This window comes from Sceloporus occidentalis, unplaced genomic scaffold (assembly GCF_023333645.1).
Source record: "Sceloporus occidentalis isolate IW3139 unplaced genomic scaffold, rSceOcc1.0.p SCAF_3, whole genome shotgun sequence".
In the NCBI taxonomy this organism is placed as follows: domain Eukaryota; kingdom Metazoa; phylum Chordata; class Lepidosauria; order Squamata; family Phrynosomatidae; genus Sceloporus; species Sceloporus occidentalis.
Window position 1 is genome coordinate 165,649,782 of NW_028316983.1, and position 15,439 is coordinate 165,665,220.

The 15,439-nt window shown below is 39.1% G+C and overlaps 1 protein-coding gene across 2 annotated transcripts in view; it reads left to right on the forward strand.

The window, feature by feature from the left end:
* Positions 1-15,154, forward strand: part of NUP153 (nucleoporin 153) — a 50,249-nt gene extending 35,095 nt beyond the window's left edge. The window contains exons 16-22 of one of the 2 annotated variants that reach the window (XM_089516769.1): positions 87-719; positions 3,488-3,682; positions 4,429-5,283; positions 9,171-9,560; positions 12,572-12,865; positions 13,365-13,518; positions 14,037-15,154. In XM_089516769.1, the coding sequence (XP_089372895.1) occupies positions 87-719; positions 3,488-3,682; positions 4,429-5,283; positions 9,171-9,560; positions 12,572-12,865; positions 13,365-13,518; positions 14,037-14,127 (2,612 nt within the window). In that variant the 3' untranslated portion in view covers positions 14,128-15,154. The remainder of the gene's footprint in view (positions 1-86; positions 720-3,487; positions 3,683-4,428; positions 5,284-9,170; positions 9,561-12,571; positions 12,866-13,364; positions 13,519-14,036) is intronic. The other variant, XM_089516770.1, reaches the window with a different exon arrangement.
* The last annotated feature ends 285 nt before the right edge of the window (positions 15,155-15,439 follow it).

The following is a 15,439-nucleotide window of genomic DNA, read 5'->3' on the forward strand; positions in this document are numbered from 1 at the left end:
TTATCCTTTTATCAATGATACTTCAGTTATTTTTAAATGTCAGATATTTTCTAGAAACTCAGGCTTCTTTCTTTTCTTTTCCCTAGGCTTTACATCTCCCACCACTCCATCAACATGCTCTTCAGTAGCCACTGCACCTGTTGCAGCAAGCACAGTAGTTTATACAAGACCTGCAATAAGTAGTTTCTCTGGAGCTGCTTCAGGACTTGGAGATTCATCCAAACAAGTGTCAAGTTATTGGCAGTGTGATACATGCCTCATACAAAACAAGTTGGCAGACAACAAATGCATAGCCTGTCAAGCTGCTAAAGTGCCGGCATCAGACGGTACTAAGGCAACAGGTACTTTGACTCAGAACATCACCATCAAATCAGCTGTTTCTACAACAGGGACACAGGGCTTTGGAGACAAATTTAAGGCAGCACCTGGAACTTGGGACTGTGATACTTGTTTGGTACAGAACAAACCAGAAAATACAAAATGTGTGGCCTGTGACACACCAAAACCAGGAACAGGAGTAAAACAAGCTCTTGTGCTGCCTTTTGTCACAGACAGTGCAACAACAGTGTCTTCCTCTTCTAGCTCTGCTGATACTACAGTCACTTTGGGATTTGGAGACAAATTCAAAAAGCCAAAAGGTGCTTGGGAATGTTCTGTGTGCTTAGTGTCAAATAATGCAGAGAACAGCAAATGTGTGGCCTGCCAGTCAGACAAAGCAGGTAAGTGTGCAGCACTTAAAATTTTGAAAAAAAGAATCTGTCCCCTACTTCAATTCAAATCATACTTCCCAAGGAGTAAGCCTCTTTGATCTTAATAGAGTTTGCTTCTATTAATACACACATAGGATTATACTGTTCAGCATTTTATGAAATAAAAATAAAACAGGGGCAATACTGAACATATACTAGATTTTTTAAAAGTGAAAATAATTTGTCAAGTCGGTTATGCACTATTGGGAATTGAATTCCCTGTTCTCTGTATATCATGTCAGATGCAACAGCCATGTCCTATGAACATCACCATCAAATAAGGTAGAAAGCAATGATGAGGGGTACTGAAAAGAGTACACATTGCTGTGTTCATTTTTCCATTTGTGTAAAATATCATCATATCTTGCTTAAATTGACTGACCAAAGCCAAAGGGTGCTCAACAATGGCTCCTTTTCATCCTGGAGAGAAGTGACCAGTGGGGTCCCATGGGGCTCTGTCCTGGGCCCAGTGCTATTCAACATCTTTATCAATGACTTGGAGGACAAAATTGGAGGCATACTTATAAAATATGCAGATGACACCAAACTAGGGGGAGTAGCTAATATCCCAGAGGACAGAATCAAAATTCAAGATGACCTGAATACACTAGAAAGCTGGGCCAAAGCTAACAAAATGAAATTCAACACTGAGAAATGTAAGGTACTGCACTTAGGGCAGAAAAATGAAATGCACAGATATAGGATGGGTGACACCTGGCTGAATGAAACTACGTGTGAAAGGGATCTAGGAGTCCAAGTAGACCACAAATTGAACATGAGTCAACAGTACGACACAGCAGCTAAAAAGGCCAATGCAGTTTTAGGCTGCATCAATAAAAGTATATTGTCTAGATCAAGGGAAGTAATAGTGCCACTCTATTCTGCTCTGGTCAGGCCCCACCTGGAATACTGTGTCCAGTTCTGAGCATCACAATTAAAAAAGGATGTGGAGAAACTTGAGCATGTCCAAAGGAGAGCAACTAAAATGGTGAAGGGTCTGGAAGCCATGCCCTATGAGGAATGACTTAGGGAGCTGGGGATATTTAGCCTGGAGAAGAGAAGATTAAGAGGTGATATGATAGCCCTGTTTAAATGTTTGAAGGGATGTCATATTGAGGAGGGAGCAAGCTTGTTTGCTGCTGCTCCAGAGACTAGGACCCGAAACAATGAATGCAAGCTACAGGAAAAGAGATTCCACCTCAACATTAGAAGGAACTTCCTGACAGTAAGGGCTGTCCAACAGTGGAACACACTCCCTCGGAGTGTAGTGGAATCTCCCTCCTTGGAGGTCTTTAAACAGAGGCTGGATGGCTATATGTCGGGGATGCTTTGATTTGGATTTCCTGCATGGCAGGGGGTTGGACTGGATGGCGCTTGCGGTCTCTTCCAACTCTATTATTCTATGATTCTATGAAATTAACCACAGGGCAAACTGGGAAAAAGAAAGGAATTAGTGTCCTCTTGAACTGAAATTTTCTCTGCTAATTGAACATGCACTCTCACTCAATCTGATTTCTTAGAAACTGATATTGAAGGACACTATATTTGATTATCCTCTAGAAGGGTTATATTTTGACAGTAAAATGATATAAATTGTGAATTGTGGACAATATCCAACAGGATGCTTCTGCTGGCAGAAGCTGTGTCCACCAGCAGAAGGAAGTCAGTCCCTCTTGGAGCCTTCCAGGTATCAAAAAAAACCACTTCTGAATGGCTGGGAAACCTTCAGAGTAAATTTTCAGGGCCATAGAAGGCTGCAAGGAGGAAGGGAAGAAATTGCACAGTTACTACAAACTTAACATGGGATTTATCCCTTTTGCTATAAAATGGAAAGGAAAATTGAGATCTACAACTTCCTCCCAGTCATTTTTAAAATAAATAGAATCTGGCAGCTACCTGTAACTATTTCAAATTAATTTCCTCAAACAAGGTTGTCACAGTATATTCATCGTTATTGTTGCCGTCAACTTTGGCAGAAAAGAACCCTATGAATGAGAGACCTGCGAGTCTTGCTGTTATTAACTACCTATGCATGTCTTGCAAACTCAGGACCATGGGTTCCTTGACTGGGTCTATCAGTAATCCAGTGAATAGATTCTTTTCCTACTACCTTCCACATTAGTGAGCATTATTGTCTTTTTCAATGAGTAATTGCATAATATCTGCAAAGTATGACAGCCTCAGTTTGATCGTCTTGGCCTCTAGTGTGAGTTCACGCTTCATCTGCTGTTGGACCAATTTGTTTGTCATTTCTATCTAGAAAAAGTCATAAACTATAACATCTAACAGTTAAAAGTTATCTATACTGAAATGCTTCTGAAGATACCAAGCTGTTCTGCTCTGGCAAAGGGAAGCTGTTCATTTCAGTTTAATAGTTTGGCTTCTGGTGTCTGCAGAGCCCTGCTCCTCAAGATAATTGATGTGACAGACCAGCATGTTTTTCTCAGTGTGTGAATGACCAATACCATATTTCTACCATATTATTAATATATTTGCATAATTTTCTTGAATGTTACTGCAGATCAACAGCTTGTGAACTGGTACTGGTTTGTGAATCAGCACTTTAAGTAGTACTGCATAACAAAACTTAAGTAGTTTGTATTGTATTTAGAATTTTGAATACCATCTCTGTCATTAAGTGGCATTTGTATTTTTTGCTAAAGGAACTGCAGGCAGTTCTGAAAAAGGAAATGCCACTTGCTAATTGTTACTTCATACTCTGTTGTCTTGTTCCCTAGGTGGTTCAGTGTCTGTGGTGAGTAGCAGCGCTTCCTCCTTGCCTGCTCTTTCTGGAGGATTTCTCGGTTTAGACTCGTTTAAGAAACCAGAAGGAAGCTGGGATTGTGAAACCTGCTTAGTACAAAACAAAGCTGATGCCACCAAATGTGTAGCTTGTGAGAGTGCAAAGCCAGGTAGCAAGACAGAATTCACAGGTATGTTTGAAAAATGGAGATGCTCTTAAGTAAGCAAGTAAATTATGGTTTCTGTATTTTTCCCTACCTTTCCTCCAGGTTGTACACTGTTTCTGCATAAGATTGAAAAGCAAAGCAAGAGAGGAGGACATTTCTCCTCTTACTGTCCCTCTTCTACACCCCATCTGTTCTGTCCAACTGTGGTGGGTCTGGCCTGGAACTGCATGTGTGTTGCATGTTGGGCCACAAAAAGCTGATGTGGGTTTGAGGAGTACCAAAGGATGTATATATTGCATTGTCTTTGAAAGAATGTTCCCTTGGACTGCATTCAAATGTGTCTCCTACTCTTTATGATCATTGCCTTGAAAACAAATAGTGTAGACCAGTAGTTCTTAAACTTTGGTCCTCCAGATGTTTTAGACTTCAACTCCCAGAATTCCTGACAATTTTCCAAGTCAGCTAGGGCTTCTGGGAGATGAAGTCCAAAACACCTGGAGAACCAAAGTTTGTGAACCACTGGTGTAGACTAAATCTGTTGTGGATGCTTATCCATTTTACCAATAAAATGGATGGCGATTGTGTGGCCTGTCGACTGCACGCAGGCTACCGAACTCCTAGTCCAATTATTTCACCCTCAATTAATCATCCTAAAAATGGCCAGTCATTACCCCAGATGCAGTGCAGTTAGTAATTTAAAGGCTATAATACTTTCTGATCACTTAATTATTTTTTTTAAAGGACACTTACTGGTTTAATGTTTATTTCAGGTTTTGGTACTGCTGCTTCCTCAGCTCTGTCTTCAGCCTCATCTACTCCTTCATTTAAATTTGGTATTCAGTCATCATCCTCAGAATCACATCAAACATTGGGAAGTACAGGAAAAAACTTCAAATTTGGAGAACAAGCAGGATTCAAATTTGGTATTACATCAGAATTGGGATCATCAACAAACACCGTGACAGAAGGCTTTAAGTTTTCTAAAAATGAAGGGTCTAAATTGAGAAGCTTTCCTTCAGAGTCAAAATCTGAGGACAATAAAGGTAGCAAGAGCACTTTCAACTTTGGACTTCCCTCTGGGTCTAGCAATACATCTTCTACATCATTTCAGTTCGGAATCTCTAACCTTGGACAGCAAGAGAAGAAAGAAGGACTTAGCAAGCCGGCTCTTGGAGGTTTCGTTTTTAGTACAGGATCCTCAACCTCCATAACTAATTCTGAAAATAAAACTGGAACAAGTAGCTTCAAATTTGGAAATGCAGAGGAAAAGGAAACTGTAGTAACAGCCTTTTCTTCAAAGAAACCGGAGGAGAAAAAAGATGAAATTCCCTCAACAAAAAGTGGCTTCACTTTTGGTAATGTGGAATCTGTAACTGCTCCACAGGTTGTTTTAGGAAGGACAGATGAAAAACAGGAATCTAGTACCAATCTAGTGTTTGGTAAAAAAGCTGAGAAGGAAGAATCAAAGGCTGAACCTGTGTTTTCATTTGGAAGGGCGGAGCAAACCAAAGATAATGGCACAGTAAAACCTGCATTTAGTTTCAGCTTGTCAAAACCATCAGAGAAAGAAACTGAACAACAGACAAAGCCAGCTTTTACATTTGGGGCACAGGGAAGCGCTGCAGGTAGGTGTACAGATGCTTTGCGCTTTTTAGCTTTAGTTTCTTGCTGTATTCTACCAAGCTAGCTGTAAAATAAAATTGTCAGGTGATTAAACGGATATGGGGATCTAGTCTCAAAGGGACCTTGAGAATATAGATATATGCTCATAAACTAATCTAATGTCCTCCTTTGGCTTCTGAAAGATTGCTAATGGTTCATCCTTTTCTGAACAATAGTTCAAGGAAGTCTTTTCTTGCAAACAAGTTGAAAAGTGGTGTTGAAAAAGGCAGGTACCCCTTATATCTGCCTGTCAAAAGATAGAAAGTGAGTCCCACATACAAATTTTGCACAGCTTGTGTTGTCTTTAGTGCTCATTTTTCTTGTGTGAGCTGCTAGGGGCACAGTGCTGTGTCATGCTTTCCACCTCCAGGTACTGTCTGCATCTTGTGCTTTGAAACAGTCTGGTTCTCTAAACGGGGAGTGTTGGAAACACAATTGCATATTAGAAATTTGGCAATAACTTACTTTTTTATTTATGTCACTAGTCTGAGAAGTGTAGGTGACTAGGTATTCTGTGCAGGTAATTTGTGAGGAGGGACCTTTGCATCAAGTGTAGAAACTAAGGAGGGTAATTTTGATGGGAAGTCTTCCCCACCCAGCATGGGCCCCTACCCTTTGCCAATAACTTTTGTGGATTCAATAACAAGCCTGCTTAAATAAAACTTAACTCAGTTATGAGATTAAGGTAATCTGAAGAAAGTGAAGTTGGCTGCTGTTTTGCCAAATTCTAAAGCGAATTTTGTAGTAATGTTTTCATTACAGAGTACTGTTAATTTCACACCTAAATGTAGCTTCAAGAGGTGATAAATAACTTGTGTAGATATAATAGCTAGTGGTCAGAAACAGTTCTGTTCCCATTAAAATCAATTCAGCATCTGTTAACTGTCCATGGTTAAATATTTCATGAAATCAAAAGTGCCTTTGAGTAGTTGTGAGTGTTTATTAAATATTAAGAAAATTGTTATTTTATTTATTGATTTATGTACTGTCTTTGAATATCAGTTTCCAGAGTGGATTACAAACAGAGAGAACTTTGTTATGGTGTGGGTATCTTGAATTCTGAATAACTAAAAACTGTTCAGTCTCTTGAATGTCACTGTGAACATTTAGCATAGTTGCTTATAAATAACTAATTTATGGTACTCTTTGACCTTAATTTTCATCAGTTGGCATCATTTTTGAGGGCTTAAATCTCTCTGTTACAGTTCTACTAAGTTAATACTTTAAATACTTAACTGTTACTTGAGCAGTAAATTGGCCAGTTTTGTTGTTTTGGACTGGTCAAATAGCCAGCTCTATTCTTTATTGCATAAAGAAAGGCATACTTATAGGGTAAGAAATTAGAAAAGGTACTATAAAGGGTATGAGCTGAAGAGGAATTGTATATAATGTCCATAATATGTGATTAATTATGGATGAATGACTTCATAGGAGTTGGATTACTCCTAGCCAAAGACCTGCAGTCAGGGCAATTGTAACAGATATTCAAGTGTTGCAATTACAGTTTTACTATTATTATTTGTTACAAGGGGAGAAAGATAGCAAGGAGCAAGAGAATGAAGATACAGAGTACAGTTCCAGTTTATAATAGATGGAAGACATGGCAAGAATCTGTGGTAGAAACTGGATAAGAAAAAACAGTGTCAAAGCAATGTGCAGAAGAGGTGCAACAAGCAGCAAAAGCCATGGCATGAAGACCAATATAAAGAACATTACAACATTTGAGAATGAAGAATTGCCCCTAGTGTTTTATTAGAAAGAATGGACTAGCTTTGGAGCGAAGAAATTGAAAATGGCATGAGAGATTAACTTGAAAGAAAAGGAAATAGATTGAAACATAATCCAAGATGCAGATGTGAGGAGAGGGGGAAATGACATCATGAAAGAGAAAGGAGGGCCTGAAGGAAAATCAGTGAGTTTGGTTATAAGTGAAGTTTGAGCTTAGTGAGAAGACAAATGAAGTAAAAACAGAAATACTAAATGAAGAAGTGAGGCTATGAGCAGAGAAAGAGAGTTTTGAGTCTTAAAGTGTTAAGTGATAACCAGCGAGAAGGAAGATGGAAGCAAAAAACCCCTACTCTTTTAAAGTGAAGGAGACTTGTAATGATGCCTTGTGGAACATATAAACACAAGGGAAAGAAAAATGAATAAAGACTAATAAAGGCAACAGTGAAATTAGAAAAAGTAAGACCTTTATCAAATCAAGACGGAATTATTGAACCAGTTGAAAGCAAAAGCAGAAGAAACTCTTCAATACAGTGCTTCATATTTACATAGTTTTCTTTGAGCATCCAAACATTTTATATGCATTGTAGTGAATTTTTTTTTCAGTAAAAGTAACAAACATAGAATCCAGACCAAAAATGTTAAAAGCTGAATTAGAAGAAAGAGAGGCTGTTTACAAAAACCGCAAAGCAAGTTGAGTAGTGGTTTTTATTATGACCAATGGAAGACTGTTCAGGAGGAAGAGCCTGCTGCAGCTGATCTTCCAAGAGAGTTGGTGAAGTATGAGGAGAGAGATCAGGAACAACATTGGAAGAAAGAGTAGAAGCCTGAATGGAGAAAGCCAGCAAACACTGGTGGAGGGCATAAACATGAGTGTTGTAATGAACAAGCACTGTAAAATGAGCAAACTATAAACTGACTTGGATCCCCTCTGCAACTCTTGTATATTGTCTGTTTCTTTTTATTGACAGTTGCATATATTGGTAGAATAGGCAAAAGATTCAACCAACGCCTTTTGGCTCAGGTTGTGCCCTTATGGACATCCATTCATATCACACAAATTAGGCCTGCTTTCTTTCAAAGTGGGTGGCAATTGACCATCCTAATGTAGTCCCTTGCCTCGTTACAAGCAAAACTGGTTTATTAGTACATAGCCATAACCCTCAATCCAATAAATGATTTATTAGAAAGCCCTTATGCATTCCCTCCCTTCTTCCACCTTTCTGATGTGCATATAATGAGAAACCTCTGAGCTTTGTCAAACCATTATATCTTCTTTTGACTTGTAGTTGGCAACTGAGCATAGATTTTGGATTCCGACAGTTTTGCATTATGCTACTTATTTATTCATTTAATTGATTGTTTGTTTGGCTGATTTATACCCTGCCTTTTTCTGTACAGAATCTTCTTTTATGGTACATCAGAGAAGAGAAGAAAACGTATTTGAATGCATTTCTACTTCTCAGTTTAATAAACCATGATTTATGAGATTAAGGTCCAAGACACACAGCAGAAATAACCCAGTTTGAGACCGCTTTAACTGCCCTGGTTCAATGCTAGGGAATTTGGGGAATTGTAGTTTTTTGTGAGGCATTTAGTCTTCTCTATCAGAGAGCTCTGGGGCCACAATAAACTACAGTTCCCAGAATTCCCTAGCATTGATCCAAGGCAGTTAAAGCGGTCTCAAACTGCACTGTGTTGTGGACCTGATACTGTTATATCTGAACCATTCTGTTGTCTCACACAGCTGTATGGTGCCATGCATGCAAAGGAGGGTACAAATTCTGCAAAATGTTTAGCTGAATATGTGTATGGACACTTGTGTGTAACACTTCTGAAGTCTTATATCCCTTGGCAGCATGGAAAAATCACACCATCACTTGACAAGAGTGAAGTGCTTGATTTGCCTTTAATTATTATTATTATTATTATTATTATTATTATTATTATTATTAAAAATACCGACATTAGTAGTTGTGACATTTCTAAGTTGCTTAGTTAAGAGGCATAAGTTCAGTCTGCTGGTTTCATAGCTATCGAGGAGGGAATAGCCCATTCCCATTTATGTTTGGTTTGTATTCTGATACCTTGTTTGTAAATTTATTTATTCACTTATGACTTTCAGATCCAGGATCAGCAAAGCCTGCATTTAGTTTCCTGAGCTCTAGTTCTTCTAACCCTGTTATGCCAAGTGTTTCTGCTGGTGGCAGCAGTGGTGGCGGCGGTGGTAGCAGCAGCAGCAGCATATTCAGCAGCACAACCTCTTCCTCCAATCCTCCACCAACTTTTTTGTTTGGACAGTCCAGCAGCACTGTGAGCAGCTCTGTTTTTGGCAATCCCTCTGACTCCAATACAACCCAGTCCTTTGGGTTTTCTCAAGAGAGCAAGCCACCGACAACCACCTCAAGTACAAGCACCCCTACTCCATTTCTGTTTGGCACAGTTGCCACCACTAACAGCGCAGCTAACCCTGGCTTCAATTTTGCAGCACCTACCACAACAGCAGCTACTACAGGTAGGCTGAAAACTGGGAGAGTTTGGGTGTGCATCGGGAAAAAAAATCATATTTCCAAATAATTATTGTGAAAAAGGAAGAGAACTTTGAAATATTAGCCAAATATATAAAGGCTGAATCAGCACTTTTCTCAGTGACGTGACTGTTCTGTTGCAGTAAGAAATTAAGATAGTAATGTAATTTTTGTAGTGATTTGAGTGTTGGACTACAACTCTAGATACAATTCTAGAGGCCAGGGTTCAATTCCCAGCTCAGCCATGAAGCCCACTGGGGTGGCCTTGGGCAAGTCACATGCTCCCAGCCTTGAGGGAAAGCAATGGAAAGCAATCTCTCTGATGTGTCTTCACTACTGTGTGTGTGTCAGTGGCATGAGGAATTGGGACTTTGCTTGCTGGGGTTGAGTATATGTACACATCAGATGCACACATGTGTGTCTGTGTCACAGAACCTGCCCACCCGCCTCTTTCCTTTTCCATTCCGCTCTGATTCTGTGCACATGGGCAGCCCCAAAGCTTGTCATTCTGCACAACAGATTTTTTTTCTGTTGGAAGATTTTAGCATTCTTCCCCCCCCCCCCCCCCCATTTCAGATAGATTTTTCTGCATGCAAATCCTACTGTCTCCCCTCATTCAAACATCCCATTTGCTCCTACTGAATCACAGGACAATAACTTTGCAAATTGGTAAACAAACCATGTAATTCACGTCACACCCTCTTTTGGAAAATTCTGTCACACACAAATATTTTCTCCTGCCCAGATGGGTTCCCGTCTTCCTCCTCTTTCACCTTTCTTTGGAAAGATGGTGAGACAAAGGTTTCTTTTAGCTAGGTTAGGATGTAGCCTCTGTGCACATGTTGATTTAAGCTATTTGTAAACTTTTGTTTAAACTGCAAGCTACTTGTGTTTGTTGTTTTTAAGCCAGTCTCAGTTCTCAGAGAAGCATTGTTAGACAAGGACACGTTTCTGCTATTCTGCTGATTTAAAGCTAGATCTTAACAGGCTTAGCTTTGACAGTTTTTTGACTGTTGAAATATTTTTGTTTCCTTAACAAAGGCTGAGGCCTTAGGAAACTTGAATTGCCTAACATTTCACTTTGGTTGGAGAGCAGGAAGTGTGGGGAGGAGGGGGGAACATACACAAACACACACAGAATGAGAGAGAGCAGAAAGACATGAGCAGTGCCCAGGACCTCCAGTCCTGCAGCTGAGCATGGCTTCAGGGGACTTTTATGAGGTTTGGCCACTAGAGCTTGGCTGCACTTTGTTCAAGGCAAAGTGAAAGGAGAGGAGCAGGAGGGAAGAGAGGGAGCCAGAGAGCAAGGAGGGATGCCTGGCCAGGGCAGCAGGGAACAAGGCATCTTTGCTGAGGGAGCATCTTCTTGCTCTTTTCCCCCCAGAGTTCCAGGAGGAACCATAGTGAAAACGTCCAAGGCAAAGAGAGCTGGGAAGGCAGAGGGTGAGCTGGGAGGCAGAGCTGTGCTGTTGCTGGCAGGAGGGATGGAACTCTGTCTTGTTCCTCCCTCTTTCTTCAATGTGAGGTTGAGCCTGACAGGCCATGGGAAGGTGAAAGAGGGAGAATCGGTGGCCCTGGGGGTAGAGGAAGAAAAGTCCATGGAAAGTGGTCTGGACATTCCCCCTTCCCAGTTAATCCTCTACCTGATTGTGCCTGAGTTGTGCAACATCACATGAAGTGGGAGGCACTGCCAGTTCTCCTCTCTTTCCTTATCTTCCTCTTCTATCTCTATCCACTCCAGGGCTTTCCAGCCTTCCAGCTGAGGGCTGGTGACATTTCTTTAAGCCTTTTTGGGCTCCGTGTGAGGACATTGTGGCCTCTTTGGCATCTGTGGACCAAAAATTTAAGAATTGCTCCCTTTACTTCAACTTAAGGCTGAAAGGCAGTGAAAGTGATTGGCATACTAATTTTTTAACATCCAGTCAGCTGCATGATATGTTGTGGGTGTTCACTGACCTGCTTCCAATAATATTTACCTCTATTTTACTAAGTTTTCTTCTTCTTGTGGAATCACAATTTGAACCGCAATTTGTTTTGCTTAAGTAGTGTCTTTCTGTGGGCAAGGAAAATGTACACTTCAGTTTCTTTACCAATTGTGTTTTTAATCGAAGCGAGAAATGTCCAGAAGTAGAAATACATTGACACAGTCAAACGTACACATACTTCCTAGGAATAATCACTTGAAAGAGATTAATTACAGTTCTAAAACTGTAGTAGTAGCTGTAATAGTAAAAAAAAAGAATGGATGAATGGATGCCATCCTTGCCACCCTTACTTGTTACTATTACATTTTATGAAACTTTTTTTTAAAGAAATGTTTTTCCACAAAAATTAACACTGGAATATTTTTCATTTTGTAAAATTTGTTGCAGAAAGTGTCCTGCTGCAGATTACTGCATTAAGGGGATGGTTTCCTTGTGGAATCACCATTTGAATCACAATTTCTTTTGCTCAAGTATTGTCTTTCTAGGGGCGTGGAAAATGTAGAACACTTCCATTTCTTTACTAATTTTTTTCCCTTTCGACCCCGGACCGATGTAAACTAATTTTCTCCTTTTCCTTGCCCTTGACATGTGTATTTTATTATTTTCCTGTTCCTGTTTTTTGTAGTAATGTTTTTAACTGTTATATTGAATTTTTATCCTGTATTGAAATGTTTTAAAAATTTGTAAGCCACCCTGATCATATCTATGGAAGGGCGGGGTAGAAATAAAATTTATTATTATTATTTATTATTACTAAGGGGATCGTTTTACTATGAGATGGGTTCAAAAACATTTGCAGTAGGGGTATTCCTCTCTGTAAAATGTTTCAGAAATTACAAATGGAAATCCATATGGGTATATAAGAACTGGTTTCTGCCTGTTTTAAGGATCTTAATGTTAACGAACAGCTGAAACACTCCATTGCAACAAAAGTAATACTTTACATTGGATTCTTCTCTGAATGGTTTTTCTTTCCTGAGTGCCATCTTTAGCCTGCTCATTTGCTTTTCTAGGTTCTTCTTCCTCTTCCTCCTCCTCCTCCTTTGTGTTTGGTTCTGGGACTTCAGCTCCTGCAGCTGCTCCAGCATTTGGTACCAGCCAGCCACCAACATTTGGTCAAAGCCAGGGCTCCAGCCAGCCCCCTGCTCCAACCTTTGGATCACTTTCATCATCTTCATTATTTCCTACTGGCTCCCAGCCAGGGCCTCCAGCTTTTGGGTCTGTGTCAAGCAGCACACAGCCTCCTGTCTTTGGACAACAAGCTGCCCAACAGCCTGGTTTTGGCTCAGGTACAGCTTCTAATTCTGGTAAGTACAAAAACTCTTTATGTCTCTTGATATTGACTGATATGTTCTTAAAGAAGAGACATACTTCAGGTTTTCTGCCTGTATTTTTCAGTCCTCATTATGTGGGAACCTGTGTGGTAGCATTCTGAGTGCCTTCTGAAAGGGAAAAAACTCTCATGGCCAAATTCTGATTGCAAGTAACTGTGCATTTGAAAATTTTAATAGTGTTAAAATGATATTAGGATCAGAAAATTATTTATAGGTATGCTTCAAATTTCCCTTAGGGAGTTTCACAAAAGTTTGCTGTGTGCCATTGGAAGCTCTTGCTGAAGAAATATCTTCCTGTGAAATCCAGTGTATCAGTGTGCTCTTAAAATGTTAATATTTTGGGGTCCTGTTGCATCCATTTATAAATTCTGAGTGTATTGCTGATGCTGTATTCTCCTCTAATAGTTCTTAAACAGTAAGAATGGAGAAACTGTTTCTCTACAAAGTTAAGTCTCAGTGTTTATTCCTTCAGGTGCAGTTTTCCAGTTTGGAAGTAGTACTGCTAATTTCAACTGTACAGGCAACAATCCAGGAGTATTTACCTTTGGTGCAACTCCTGGTGCATCAGCACAGCCGGCAGGCTCTTCAGGATTTTCATTCAATCAGCCTCCATCATTTAATCTGGGGTAAGAAGGGGATTAAGAATTTCCAATAGCTTTGTACATTTACCATGTTAACATGTAGTCCAGTACTTTGGTCTAAATGCTGCAGAGGAGTAAGTTTTAATAACACGCCTATATTACCACACTACTGAATAATAATGGTTAGGGAGGGGGGAATGAATGTATTAAATAAATGTATAAACGGCTTGTAAATTTAAATATCATTATAGCTGTTGCTATGAATAATGCATTAATATTGATGTTATGCTCAGTGCAGTAGATATTTGAAATTGATGGCATTAAGCCTTTCATGTTTCTCATATACAGATTGCTATCCTTGAAGTAAAATTTCAGACTTAGACTCCTGAACTGAAAGCTTTTATTCTCTAGAAAATAATGTTCTTAGTAAAAAATCTGTGAGAAACACATATTGCTAACTTTTTTCCCCCCAGTGTTTTTTTTAGATGCTTGTTCCATAGTAGTAAGTATTATATTCAGGCACATCATTCTAAGTTCCTGACTTCTGATTTTCCCCCCCAAAGCAGGAATAACGGGAAAAATATGTTCTCCATGCCTGGATCTTCTTCAGTGGCTGGTCGGAAGATAAAGATGGCTGTTAGACGTAGAAAATAAAATATTAATGATTGTTACAGACAGAAAATCTCTTACCACAGCTGGTTGCCCTGCATTGTTCAGTTATTGAATTGTACCTCATGCTGGGTTTAGCTGAAGCCAGGTCTGCCTAAATTCTGCTTGCTTTTTTTCCTCCCCATTTAGGTTTTTTTTTTGTTTTGTTTTTTTAATAATTAGAGTTGGTGGCAGGGAGGATCTTGAGCAAAACTATTTTAGAATCCATCATTTTTTCTTCACTGACTTGGCATGGTCTGGCTATAGATATAAATATAGCCTGCACTGCGAATGGCTTCGTATAATACCTCTGTTTGCACCACTTTGTGCGCTCATCTGCGTTTACTGACACCTCGAAATTGTAATTATATCAGAGAGGGGGAGTCTGTATAGAGTAGAGAATGTGGATAATGAATGATTTCTTTGCAGAGTTTGTGCTGATGTACGTGTGAAGTGAGCAAGTTGCGTGTATTGTGCACTAAAATTTTCTGATAGAGGAAGAATGATCAAAGAATGGTCCATGCTAAGGACTAGTTAGATCAGTAGTACTTCATTCAATAATTAGATGCTCTTTCTATTCTCATTCTTATGGCTCTTTATCACCTGTCTCGCCTTTTCATTATTTTATTATGAAACAAAATGTGTAAATACAATTCTGTTTCTCTACATACTTTGGCATAACAAATCTGTGAACTTGAAATTTTAATTTTGTGTGTTACAGCAAATTTTTGTTTTAGTATTGTCTCAGATTTTATTATGTAAATCTCATTATTCAAAGTTGCCTAAATCCATTAAAAGACCTTTAAAATTGGGAATTCTTAAAATGAGTTTATTGGCTTTTCTGATCCATTTTTGTTTGGACCAAAAACCAGTATTGTACAAAGTGTTAAGTATATATTTTTATATTTACAGAAATGGACTCTGGTGACTTTGGATAATAAGGAAAAGTTTAATATTAAAGCCATGTTTATTACAGTATAATTAACATGTTAAACCATGGGATAAATGCCATCAATAAAAATTATCAAATACATTTGTGTGAAGTTTAATGCAAGCAGCTTGTCTGAAATACATTTGTTAAGGATTAAATGTTCTCAATTAGGTGGATACATCTTACGTTGTATGTACTTTTAACCAGCACTGAGGAATTTACTGTATCGTGCCATAATGAGTATGCCCAATTTTCCAAGTGTGAGGACCAGATAAAGGTGCCTTGAACATTTTGCTTCACATTTAAGTTGCAGTCCTTGTTGTTTATCAAATACATTTAAACAAAGAGTGAGAATATCTTGGTTAAAATTAATTGTTGCCAAGGCCT